The 13,367-nt window shown below is 43.3% G+C and overlaps 1 protein-coding gene across 1 annotated transcript; it reads left to right on the top strand.

Annotated features, from left to right (window-relative positions):
• The first annotated feature begins 296 nt into the window (after nt 1-296).
• Nucleotides 297-11,889, top strand: NPM1 (nucleophosmin 1). The gene is made up of 11 exons (XM_032703185.1): nt 297-465; nt 1,091-1,170; nt 2,867-2,986; nt 3,770-3,863; nt 4,603-4,706; nt 5,242-5,306; nt 5,783-5,837; nt 6,973-7,062; nt 8,526-8,627; nt 10,501-10,575; nt 11,533-11,889. The coding sequence occupies exons 1-11, from the start codon at nt 402-404 to the stop codon at nt 11,569-11,571; spliced, it is 888 nt and encodes a 295-aa protein (XP_032559076.1). The 5' UTR covers nt 297-401; the 3' UTR covers nt 11,572-11,889.
• The last annotated feature ends 1,478 nt before the right edge of the window (nt 11,890-13,367 follow it).

Here is a 13,367-nt window from a genome sequence, read left to right on the forward strand (position 1 = left end):
GCGTGTCGTGAGGGAGCCTCTCGGTCCTTCGGCTCCTGGGGAGGCTCCGGCGACCCGGTCCCGAGCGGGAACGACCCCGGCGGGGTTCGGCAGATCGGCCCGTCCCTCAGGCCGCCATCTCCGACCCCCATCTCTGACCCCCCCCGTCCCTCACACCCCTCGCCCCTCAGGCCCCGCCCCCTCGGCGCCCCCCCGCCGGCCGGGCCAACCCCGCGCGCGCGACCCCCCTCCGCGCGTGCGCAGGGGCGGTGCAGGGGAGGGGCCGGGGGCGTGGCCGACCCGCGGATCTCGCGAGAGCTCGCGGGCTATATCAGCGCGGGGGCGGGCACGCGGCTTCCTTTAGTGCGTGTCGGCTCGCGCTGCTGCTGATTTCTTCCGCCCGCCGCGCCCGCCCGCCCGCCATGGAGGACAGCGCCATGGACATGGAGAGCATGGGGCCCCTGCGCCCGCAGACCTTTCTCTTCGGTAACGTGCCCCGCGCGCCCGGGCTCCGCCGCCCCCGCAGGCCCCGAGGCCGGGCAGGGCCCGCATGTGGCCGCGGTCTGTGCGGGCCGAGCGCGTCCCCTCATGGTGGGTGGGTGGGGCGGGAGGGTCCGGCCGGGCCGTTCCCCCGCGCGTCGCGCGTGGTGCCGGGCCCGCACGTGGCGCGGCCCGTTCCGCTTTTTTCCCGCGTTGTTCTCGCTTTGTTCCCGGTGCCTCCCGCCCGTTCCTAAGGACGCGGCGCGCCCGCGGAGCACATGGCAGCGCGGCGGGAGGCGGAGCACGTGGAGCGCGGCGGGGCCGAGCGCGGGGCCGCCCCACCGGGCCCTTGTGGAGGTGGCACCGGCCCGGACAGCGCGGGGGACGCTGGGCGGGAGTGGTCTCACAGCGGATGGGCTGGAACGGGCCACGCGGGAGTTGCGTGCTCGGCACCAGGCCGCGGGCTCGCCTGGGGTTTTCCCCATCCCACGTGTTCCCCCGCCTGCGAGCCCAGAGTGCCGCTAATGCTCGGTGCAAGTTCTGGAAAAGCAGCAAAGTTAAAATAAACGATTAGCAAATACTTGCTTATTAAATAAAACAGGAGGCTTATACTTAAATTGTCTTTTCGCAGGTTGTGAACTTAAAGCAGATAAGGAGTATCAGTTCAAAGTAGATGATGAAGAAAATGAGCACCAGTTGTCTCTGAGAACGGCAAGTATTGTTTAGTCTTAACCTTTCCATTTTTTATGTAGTGGCGTGCAGTGATGCAGGGGGTGAGTTTTTTTGTGTATCGTTTTTTTCCCCCAAAACTTTATTCTTTTAGTGGTATGTGTTTTTAGGCAAATCTGTTAAAAATAACCTCTTAGTGGGAGTAAAGTATATCATGTCACTTTTAATATTTGCTGTATCGAAAAAAGCGCATCCAGTGGTGTTTCATTGCTTACAGCAAGCAGTATAAGGCTGGGAAAGGTTAAAGACCAATTCACAGTAAGTTAATCAGTATATAGTAAATATAATTAAATGCCAAAATACGCACTCGGGCATCTGTAGCAGGTGCTACAGGAGCACAGGGGCAAGGACAAATTTATAGGAATAGACACACTTTCTTAGACTTCATTAGTAACTTCGTTATGTTCCTAAACATAATTCCAGTTCTTTTTCTTGCCCAGAAGCAGATAATAAGTAAGTCTAAATGAGAGGAAGAAAGGTTTGTGTTTTGATTTACTGTTCTTGGTTTGCCCTCTGAGGAAGGCACATCTTCTGTTCAGATAATTCATCTCACAGGCTCCTCGCTGATCCTGGGAATGAGATCTGTACATGATTTCTTGGAAGTGTCCTTAGATCTTTGTGGTGCCACACAAGCCAGACACGGTATTTCAAGGCTTTTGTTTTGGGCTGACCATGTTGGTTTTGGGTAGGAGAACATCAATGTGTCTCAGCTTCATGGAAAAGGAATTAGAGTTGTAGCATCGCTGTTGTTTATTGCTGTGTTTATTTGAATGCAAAGACGTGTGTTGATGATGAAAGAAGAGAGTCTTATAATTGTGGACTAATTCCTGCAGCAGAATTGCTTCTTACAGGTGACTTGCATAATAATGCTCTCCAAATATAGTGTTATTTAAAACACTTCTGGTTGTGTGAGTCACGTGTCTTCAGTCCTTGTATATTATGAAAATTACAGCCTGGACTTGACAATGAGTAATTTGTTCTTAAGTACAATTTCTTTTGGTGGAAGTATATATATAACAGTAAAGTATGTACAGGATAAGTCCATACACAGAGTTCTTGTATCTGAACGTTTGTCATGCAGATGGAATTAGTCACTGAATGATATTTGACTTGTATGGCTTTACCCAAAGATCCTTTTTTCTTTTTTATTATTTTAATTACCTCTAGCATCTCTTCTGATGTTCAACACATGGAGGGGAATAAAGTAGGTTGGATCCACAGCACTACATTGTTAGGATTGTGGAGGGGGGGAAGCTAAATCTGTCTTTTGAAAGGTAAGAGTTAATACTAACAGGAGAAATGGGTGTTAAAATATCAGGTGGCAAACTGGAAATGTTTAAGAGACTTGGAAGGTCTTGGACATGGCTACAAACAGAAAATTCCTTGGTGAGCAGAGGAAGGGCTTGATAAAAGATAAGCTGTGAAGGTAGCAAATACCTGGTGACTGATCTTGCACCTGGTACAAGGCTGGTGACTCAAAACACATGCCTGGAGTTGCACCTTGGAAGTGCCAGTGTTGTGGGGAAAGAGGGATATTGGCTTGGGATGGAGTGTGATGGAATCATTAGCAGTCAGAAATAAAGACTTCAGCGTTAATTGATGCAGAACAGTGAATGGAGTTAAAAGACTTAAAGATACTTAAGCAGATGCTCAGACTGCCCTGTTCTTGACTTTACAGGTTACTTTAGGTGCTGGAGCCAAAGACGAATTACACGTTGTAGAAGCAGAAGCACTGGACTATGAAGGCAACCCTACTAAAGTAGTGCTGGCATCCCTGAAAATGTCAGTGCAGCCTACGGTAAGTGTAGGAATGTGGGAAAATCTACTGGGAATTTGGTCTCGGGTGACAAAAAGTAGATAAAAATGGGCTTGGGTCAGCTGAATTTTAGTGAAAATTAACAGTGATAAGTGTGCTAAGACAAATGTCAGTTTTGATGTGTAATAAATACGAAAGTAGTTTTTGTGCCTTGTAGAGTTACTTTAGTCATCTGGAGGTAATACACTTGCTCAAATTATGCATTTTTAAAAAAGGTGATCGTAATTATGCATGTTATCTAAATGTATTCAGATGTATATGCAGGCAGATGCATCTGTAGCCTGTGTTGCTTTCTTTGAGCGTGGGATGAGAATAATTAGTTTTTCTGCATGTCCCAAGCTCTTAAGAGATTCTGAAGGTGACTGCTGCTGTTTTTTGATTTAAGGGCACTCTACTTGTCATTTCTGCGATCTGGAATATGTAGTTTGATTCAGTGTTGCTGATGATGTACAAGTAGAAGTGCCCTATGCTATGGGCAGGTGGGATGGATAATGTTCAAATTGACATTGTTGCCAAGGGGAGTAAAACGAGTGTGGATTGGTCTGGCTTAGGTGGTTAGGATGAATTAAATATAGTAAACACTGTTGGTAGCTTATTGACCCTGATTTGACTCTTAACACTTCTGGAATATTCTGTCAGGTGGGAACTTGGAGTAACTGTGTTAGTCATGGAGTCTGCAGAGTTCTTGTTTTCATTTGAGTGGACTGTCTGTTGACTATACTTTGCCCAGAAGATTTGACTAAATAAAAACACTTTTTCCTCCAGGTTTCGTTAGGGGGCTTTGAGATCACACCACCCGTGGTGCTGAGGTTGAAATGCGGTTCAGGGCCTGTTTATGTCAGCGGGCAGCACCTCGTAGGTACGTATGACTGGGTACTGATGGGGCTTTGCACCTAGCAGCCCCAACGGAACTTACAGGGGTGTGTAACTGGTGTCTCAAGCAGTGCCTTTTCTGATACTGACCCCCTGAATCTTTGTCACAGTCCCTGGAGGCATGAGGTGGCTGTAGGACAAAGCAGTTAATTGAAATGCTTGCATCCCTTTTCTTGCCACGTGCCTTGTATGGGTAAGGGGCATTTGTCAGCATTGCAATTGGAGTTCTAATTTCTGCCCTTGAAAGTGGGTGCTAGCATCCTACAGTAGGCCTTCTGTTCTCAGCTGAGTGTGAGAAGACTGCCCACGAAATAGTTCTGAGGTTGAACTAAACTAAGCCAGGACTAGCCTTCTCCTTTGTAGGATTGTCTTTGAAACTCATATTTCTCTAGAAGTTTTAAAATGTGTCTCCTGAGGAATGGAGAAAATGTTACTCTTAACTTTCTTTGACCTCTTATCTGTGAGGGGTATTAAAACTAGTGTGTATGAATGGTTGTTCACCTACTTTTGGTTTCAGTGTAGTAGTACCTGCATGCGGTCAGCTGGAAAAGTTTCTGATCTTAGTGGTTTGGTCACTAGTAGGAGCTTCCCATCAATTCACCTCAGTAAGACCAAACCTATTCAGTGGTGGGTGATGCGCTCTTCTCTTTGTTTCTTACTACTAGTCTTGCTTTACCCATTATTAAGTAAGGTGAGGTTTTTACATGCTGCCTTCACTTTTTCAGCATTAGAAGAAGAACCAGAATCAGATGAGGAAGAAGATGATGCAAAAATTGTGAATGCTTCAACGAAGAGACCAGCAAGTGGAGGAGGAGCTAAAACACCACAGGTATATGGACTTGCAGACACCTTGTTAGAAGCATTTTGTTTTGGTTTGGTATTAATGCTACCTCTAGAAGTATGCACTTAGATGACTTGCTATGATTCACTTAATATGTGGGAAAGGATTATTTTGTACTTGCATCCTGACAAGTTACAGGAGTGTATTTAAGTGCAGATAGTTCCCAAAGCTTTGTTGGAGGTGCAGAATATAATGGCTACTTTTGTGGAAACTTTATCCACTGCAGTAAATACTCTGAATTCTCTCTGTGAACTGAGTGTGTGCAGATTCTGGTATAAACATCAGTGTACTGCAGGGGTTGAAATGCTGATTGAAGCTCTTTCCTGTAGATGAAAGGTTCATGTGCTCAGAGCATGCTGTAAATTTATCAGTAGTTTTGGACTTGGCAGCTGTAACCTCCTGAGTTTTAGCTAAATTGATGGAAGATAGTATTGTAATTATGCTATGAAATTTTTTGGATGACAGTTGCTCTTTATTGGTGTAAAATGGTATTAACGTTTAGCATACTTTTTTGTTTTTAAAGAAAAAACCAAAATTATCAGAAGATGATGAGGATGATGATGAAGATGAGGATGATGATGATGATGAGTATGTATTCTTGTTTTGATAATGTATTTTGAAATACAGGGTCAACTTTCAGAATATGAATTGTATGGCATAACTGTGAGCAAGCTGTTTTTTTATCTTGGCTAGGGAAAAAGCAGAATTGCCTCATTTATCTCCACAACACAGTCTAAATTAGTGTTATTCAAATGTGTCATACTGGGTTATAAAACTTAGCTTCCCGTTATTTGTTAATTTGTAATAAAGCTAAAATTTCTTCATTAGTAGTAGTGGAAGTCCCTAAGATACTTGCCTTCAGCATTAAGGTAGAAGGAAGTTCATTTAACTGCTTTAAAGGTAGTGCTTGCTCTGACACCTTACCATGTGTGAAAACAAGGTATAAGGTAGCGCTGGGAAGATTACTTCCTTCATGAGGAAAACATTTTACTGGGAGGGAAGGGGAAGATTATTTCCTAATGTGAATCTTGAGTTTTGGTGAGTGACCTCCTTTCTAATTGTAGTGATGAGGATGACTTAGAGGATGATGAGGAAGAAATTAAACCACCAGTGAAGAAAGTAAGTGGCATATATACATAGACACACTGTGATACAACAGTAATTGGGCAGGTAGTCCCTTAAATCAGTGAGTTTAAGCACAGCTGTCTGGCATGTGCAAATGGGGGATGCATTTGATTTAGCTCAGTCTGTGTAAAGAAATTGTAATAGGACATAAGAATGTTTAAATATGAATGTGCATACAATCCATGTTTTATTTCCTTGCCTGCAGAGGGGTGATTGGGGGGTTAACAGCACACACATGCAGTTGTCAGACTGGTAGGGGGCCTGTATGGCTGTTGGGCAGCAAATCCTGGTCACAGTGGATTATGGTTTGCCCTTGTTAGTCCTGCAGGCTGTGGAAAGGACTTATTAGTCCTTCAAATACAGAAGTATATAAACGTGAGTGCAATTCTGTCAGCCCTCGGGGGCCATCTGGTGGTGGAACAAACACACAGCAGGGCAGCTGCAGAGGGACAAGGGGAGGCATTTTCTTTTTCTTAAACTTGTGTACTTAGGCTTGAAGTTTTACGTTCATATGTACTGTTTGGAAATGAATATTTAGTGTTTTAATTCACTGTGTGCTGCTCTGTCCTAATGAATTTCCATAGGTGATAGTGCACAATGGTTTAAGGCCTGGTAAAGACAATCTGAACTGCAGATTCCTGCCATCTAACCCAATCTAGTGTGGCTGAACAAAATGGTCCCTTGATTTACATAGGAGTATAAGACTCCCAATTCCTAAATGTGCATGTGGTATCATGTCCCATGCACATCTCAGATGATATTTCTGTATGGAATGCCAAACAAGAAATAATAGTTAATGCAATACCTGCCCCCCCGAAGACTGCATAGTAATATGTAAGGAAAGGTGTGATATATAAGGAATATAAAGTGAGGATCTCATGTAGTTGTATAGTATCATAATAGAATGTATGTTATGTATTGTGCTGCACTAACAGGTTTTTGTTTGGGTTCCTGTAATATGCTTTTTTACTTAAGTGATGGATGTTGACCATGTTTCCTGGATAGTGAGAATAGTTTTTTGAGGTTAAGTAGTATATGAATTTGTCACAAAATCTTGAGTATTATTTTAATGATCTTAGCATCTATATGCAGTTCATTTGGCAAATGAACTTGTGTGCTTGCTTTACAGCCAGTCCGTGAGGTTTCGGGAAAAAATATGCAGAAAGCAAAACAAAATGGAAAAGACTCTAAGCCATCCACACCAGCATCTAAATCAAAAGTGAGTGAAAACAGACGAGTAAACCAAAGGTTTATTCTAGTGTGGAAGCTAGTTTTCTTGCCTAATGGTGACTTCAAATAACATACTAGCCTTTAAGTTAGGTGTTTGAATCTTAATAGGAAGCATGTTGAGGATACTGTTCACTGCTTCATGTTCTCCTGTGAAACCCTTCAGTGATCAATACATAACTACAACAGCCAAGGTTTGAAATCAGACATGCTGTCCCTTGGGAATATTGGTGATCCCTCAGTTTGAAATACAGAATCTCTTTGCTAGCACCTTGTGCAAGAGAGTGGCTGCCAAGCGTATTCCCACTGGAGTACATCCGGAGGCTACTGCTGCTGAGTGGCTCTCACTGAACTGATCCATCTCAGAATGGACAGTTTTCTTGTTCAGTGCTTTGTAATTGTGTCCTGCTTCCTTATGCAGCTTTTCCTTGCTGCGTGTATTCACACGTGATGCCAGGTGCCAGGGCAGTGTTCCCTGGAGAGCCGATCACCAGCCACGTTGTTCGCTTCTGCTCAAAATCATATCTCACAGCACCGGGAGCTGTTGGGGGTTTTGCTGTTGGTGTCTGCTGCGTGTAGGGGGAGAAGGCCAGGGGGTGGCCAGGCTCCTTCTCTCCCCCTCCGGGGGGATAGGGGAGCCCTGCGGCCCCCCAACTCTGCCTAGGCCAGAGTTAGAGGCAGCATTTGGAGTGTGTGCTGTGAAGGAAGAGATTCGTAGTAAGAGGGAGGAGGCCAGGCCCTCTTCCCCTCCCCTGCAGCTGCGGGACACTTGGGATGGTGCATAACTGGACCGAACTGCCTGTGGCCAAGGCTAGGGGGCTTCCCCCCCCCCCGCATTGATGCTGGTGGGGGGTGGATTTTAGAGGCTCAGCATTAAAGCAGAGCCAAGTAGACGGGCTGCTGATGAAACAGCTCGGAGCCAGGGAAAGGAATCCCAGGCGAAATTGGAGATGGACCGAAGAGAGAGAGAGGCCTGGAAATTGGATTTTGGATTTCTAATGTGGCTCAAACTGCCACATTTTTTGGTGTTCATACAGAAATGAGCATGGGCTGGATGGCAGGAGAGCATCTCAGAAGCAGTACAGATGTACTTTTTAAATCATGACCTAATCTGGCTGCAGATGTGGAGTAAACTCTGGATCACTGAATGTTTTGGCTACTTTTGGTTTCATTTCTGTTGAGAAAAAGAGCTGTAGAGGCACCTGCTCAGAAACATAGGATGTTAGCTCTGAACTTGAATACTGTACTTTTTCTTGTTTCTGAGGAATGTGTTGGAAGCACAGATTTAGCTCTCATGACTTTTTGAAACCTGTATGGAATACGTATGTGCTAGCTAGTTTTTCCATTCCATATAAAATCCACAGTAGGTTCTAATATATGCTTCTTTTATAAATCTTGGTCTTATACACTAAGTAGCTTTATGTGCAAGTTGCTAATAAAATTAATAATTTTCAGACTCCAGATTCCAAGAAGGATAAAACTCTAACTCCAAAAACACCAAAAGTCCCTCTGTCATTAGAGGAGATTAAAGCGAAAATGCAAGCATCTGTAGATAAGGTGAGTTTTTTGAAACTTGAGGTTTCTCTTCCATGCTTCCACAGATCAGAAAAATTGGATGTTTTTAAGAAATGGTTATATGGCTGTTATCAGAGGGTGTTGATGTTTAAGCTCAGAGAAACAAATACACATTTGGGACAAAAAGAAGCCTCTGTACTCAGGAGAAACAAAACCACTTTGTTTCTGGATGCCTCTTGTGGTACTGATTAGTAATTTGGTATTTCTTAGTGAACTGTCTCAGTTAAAATTTGAAAAAAACCTATAACAAACCTTCAATGATCTTTATTCTATATGTGTACTAGTGTATACATTTTAGGTTACTAGAGTAAAGCAGAGTGAGTTCTTCGCGTGCTCGGAACGGCTTGGTCTTGAAGCAATATTCACCTTAGCTATCTAGATGCCTGCAAGCCTCAGTAACTTTCAGAAGAGGGAGATAGGTGCTTGTCATCTCAGATAATGTCATGGAAGACCTGAAAGTGTTTGCTTTCTGAAGGGATATGAGATTAATTGGGTCAACCTCAATAATAGTTTCACCTTTTTTGAAGGCAGCAGGGCAGTCACTCAGCTTTTGGTTGTTACCAGCTTTGACTAGGACTTCATTGTTACACATATGAGTATTTTTCTTAGCTGCTATTTAAGTCTAAAAAGGAAACTGAGTTACAGGCTGGTTGGGTAAAAGTGTAGCAAGTAATAGCAATTCTTCTTCCCCTTAGCCAAGTTTAAAAGTGATTAGATTTAGCTCAGTCTATATAACGAAGTTGTAATAGGACATAAGAATATTTAAATTTGTGCATGCAATCCATATTTTATTTCCTTGGCTGCAGAGGTTGTGCCAGCTGGGGGTGTATTCTGAGTACACCTGTATTCTGGTTTTGCTTTGCTGGCAAGAAGTGTGCTTAGAAATCATATGCTCACTTGTGACTGAACCAGATTCTTCATTGGAGACTTACTTTTGGCTGATAATGGTGCTATGAAAAATTCTGTTGGTTTGTTGGGTTTTTTATTTAAGATTGATAAACTTCTTGACGCCTTACAGTGGCAAACAAAGTCACCTAAAGAATTAGGATTATCTTCTGCTTAGATCATTAGTGTTTTGAGGCTGCTTTGTCCCAGGAATGCAAAACAAGGCTAAAAGTGTTCTGATTCAGAGTGGGTGCAGAGTGAACAATGACAGGTTGTACTGAGGGTGGGAATGCATGGCCCTGGATTGTGATCTGACAGGGGTGGGTGGTACCATCTCGGCGGGTCACACTAACCTGGACACTGGGGTGGTGTTCTGTGACAGAGGAACCATGGTCAGGGGTGTTTCTGCAGCGTAAGCACCAGTGGCTGAGCTGGTCCCAGGAGACGTGTCGCTGTGGAGGGGAGCAGAGCAGAGGATTGGCAAAAGGAGCTTAAAAATACACTATTGCTGAAGAGTGTTTTTGCTGGGAAATGCTGTGTATGGTGCTACTGTAGCAGGCAGATTAATTTAATGTTTTCCAAGATGGTGCTAGAGCATCCCTGAATAAGGCAGGGGGTGTGTGCATTCCCAGGCTCCACAGCACTTCAGCTGACAGCCAGCAAGTTAACAGCTTTATCTGACTGCAAACAGGGTTATTTGAAGTGGTGACTGCTTGCTGTTAAGCTCTGGAGCACGAGCAAGAGTCTTGGACAGCAGTTTTAGTGCATAACCACTTACTCCTGTGAGAAATGCCCTGGATATTGTAGAGAAGAAAATTTTAAAACGGTTTAAAGCAGATTGGCGTGGGAAGTTGCAAGGTGAGCTCAGTAAAATTCCACATGTGTTGCAAAGGGTTTCAGCTACATAGGTTATTTATTGGAATCATTAAATGACCTGCATACGCTAAAGTTTGCCTTTTTTTCAAAATAGGGTACTATCCTGCCTAAGCTGGAACCCAAATTTGCCAACTACGTTAAGAATTGCTTCAGGACGGAGGACCAGAAGGTAACTGAATTTATTGGAGCTTGATAAAGTCAAAAAACTTTTATAACCTGACTTAAGGATTCTTTTCCACTTCTTAATCTTTGCAAGCTTTGGACTGTTTCAAAGGGTTACAAACCACAAACAATACTTCAAATTACATAAATGGGAATGGTTTTTAAGGGTTTAGTTGGCTAAGATAGGAAAGCTAATATTTTATTACATTTTTCCAGCTTTTATATGATTGGTAAATTATCTCTTGCATACTAAACCCACAGAATTTTCCTTTTGGCACCATACTGGCTAAGGAAATGAGCTGTGGTTTTCCTTGCTGCTGAATTTGGCCACCTAGGCCAGTCTGCTGTTCAGCCCTTGGTTGGGGAGGGTGTCTGGGAGGAGGGAGCTGTTTTGTGATGGAGATTGTGGCATTCTTGCTACATTTTGTCCCAGAATGAACTGAGCTCTTGAAAGAGGGCAAGCTAGACAAGTGGTATCAGGAAACAAGTTTCTGAATTAGTTATTACCTAACATAGACTGGGCTAAAATGTGTCTTAGATTTCCCTATCAGAATTCCTGTAAAGTTAACTTTTTTCCAGTGACAGAATTCCTTATGCTTTCCTGATTCCCCTGGTGTTTCAGAGTAAACTTGTCTGATGGACAAATTGATAGATTCTTGAAAAGAAGTTCTCCTCAGCTGCTGGAGCTGCTCTGACATTAGCCAGGGTAGGCAGAGTTCGGCCAATATTTGCCTAGCCGGTCCTCTCACTCACCTTCACTGAATTCTTACTATTGTGACTTAGTGTGAATAACAGTCTTCTAGCAGAAGGACCTAATGTCATGCTTTCAACTTGATTTTCTCTGAAAGAAATGCATTTTTTGTTATAAAATTTAATGTCAATATTTTGTGGAATAAGTGGATAGTAAACTGAAAATAAGTTGAATAATGGATTCCAATTTCTAACTTTTTGTGTACACTTCCAGGTCATTCAAGCTCTCTGGCAATGGAGACAGACTCTGTAAGAAAAGAAAACAGTTTAAACAGTTCATTAAAATCTGCAGTCTTACTTCTGTAACCATTATTTGGCTGTTCTTTTTACAAATGCTGAAAGAGCTTTCCCTCCTGTGTCTGATAAATGTCATCCAGATTACCTTGCCAAGAATGTGTTGTCCAAAATGCCTGTTTAGTTTTTAAAGACGGGACTCCACCCTCAGCTTCATTTTAAGTATGTATGGAATGTTTTGATAAGGCATGGTGGTGGTGGTGGTCAGACAAATGGAAATGGTGGGGAGACTAAATGTATGTGGAAAAAGAATAAAATTTAGTATTTTAATAAAGTACTATTGTTTCTTTTTTATGGATTGGGGGTAGCTTGCATATTGAACTCAGAGACGAGGCTTTAAAGTTCTCCTAGGAATTTACCTTTAAGTATTTTAGCTACTTTTCTCCATCGAGTACACATCAGCTAGTCTCATTTGTGTTAACTTTCAAAACAACTGAACTCCAGTTCCGTGAGCTTTGCAGCTGCTGAACAGCTGATTGGTGAGAAGACTAAGTGGTAAGCGGGGCTTTATTCTTGTCTGAAAGTGACCACTAATTATGTAATTGCCTAAACCAGCCCTTCCTGCCTCGATTTCTGATCTGCTTCATTGCGCTTTGGTTTATGGTTTCTCTCTAACTACCGGGTTTGCAGGGTTGTGACTCCCTTTGTAAAATGCAATAGTTTAGATTTGGGAATTGCTGGCTGTGCTGTTCCTCTGAGGAGCTGCAGTCTCTGAGGTTGCCTCTCATAATGACTCCTGTGAGGGTTTTCTGGAGATGGGAAGTAGCTTGAATGCTGTAGGGTGTGCCTGGAGAGCTCACTGAGCGGTGCCAGTGGATAAATTCCTGGGAATGCTGAGGAACTAATCAGCAAATGCAAAAGCTTAGATGGGCAGGGAGACGGGGCTATTTTGATTATTGCTTACACATGACACTAAGAAGCAGAGTTAAAATTTTGGACTGCTCTTGGTTGTCACATAGGGTGTAAGGGCTTTCAGGTGAAGGAAGGAAAGCATGGATGCCGTGCCTGGCACTGAGCTCTTCCTCAAGGCTCCTGCCCAACTGCTGTATCACTTCAAATGCTTGACTGTTAGATCTGTGTATAGTAACTGAGTATAGTGTGGAGACTGAAAGAAGACTTAGCAAGAAAACATTTAAGCAGTTGTATGGTAACCGTTAAAGTTGACTTTAATCCATGCTACGTTTGAGAATTAATGCAGCTGACTTCTGTTCTTCACAGCAGCAAACCCCTTATTTGAGAACAGAAGGGCATTAAAACAGGCCATATCGGCTTTAAGTTTTCCTCATTTAAAGAACTTGAACCACTGAGTTCTGTAGGAGTTACCTTCCCAAAACATGGTAAACTCTTGTTGGGTTGTGCTCATTGGGCATGGGGTCTCTTTTTTTTATGAGTTGTTTAAGTAGAATGTACAATTTGGTTTGTAAAATTGCCACTGGAAATATGTTTTTTTAAAGTTTGCTATTGTAAAACCCTTAGTTCCTATGGTTGAGATTCTGGGTGTGATACGAAGCAGTGCAGGTCTCCAGGAGCAAATAGTTCTTTTTGGAAAAACAAAGCCAAGCAAAGTGCATGGTAGAGAAGTGAAACAGTGCAAGTCTAGTGTCAAAGATTCATTTAAGCTTGAGTATTAATTGCAGCATGTGAAATGGCAGAATATAAGGGTTTGAAATGCCTGTTTCGGTGGAGTCATGTCAATAGATGATGTCATATGCATAACTGAGAGCAAATTTCCCTGGTGAAATGGAGCTGATGGCA

Source organism: Chiroxiphia lanceolata, chromosome 15 (genome assembly GCF_009829145.1).
Source record: "Chiroxiphia lanceolata isolate bChiLan1 chromosome 15, bChiLan1.pri, whole genome shotgun sequence".
Classification (NCBI taxonomy): domain Eukaryota; kingdom Metazoa; phylum Chordata; class Aves; order Passeriformes; family Pipridae; genus Chiroxiphia; species Chiroxiphia lanceolata.

Excerpts from the sequence above, each read along its gene's own strand:
- NPM1 (XM_032703185.1), top strand. The coding sequence starts at position 402 with ATGGAGGACAGCGCCATGGACATGGAGAGCATGGGGCCCCTGCGCCCG. Across the intron at positions 3,864-4,602 it reads CAGCGGGCAGCACCTCGTAG|CATTAGAAGAAGAACCAGAA; the intron begins GTACGTATGACT and ends TCACTTTTTCAG. Across the intron at positions 5,307-5,782 it reads GAGGATGATGATGATGATGA|TGATGAGGATGACTTAGAGG; the intron begins GTATGTATTCTT and ends TTCTAATTGTAG.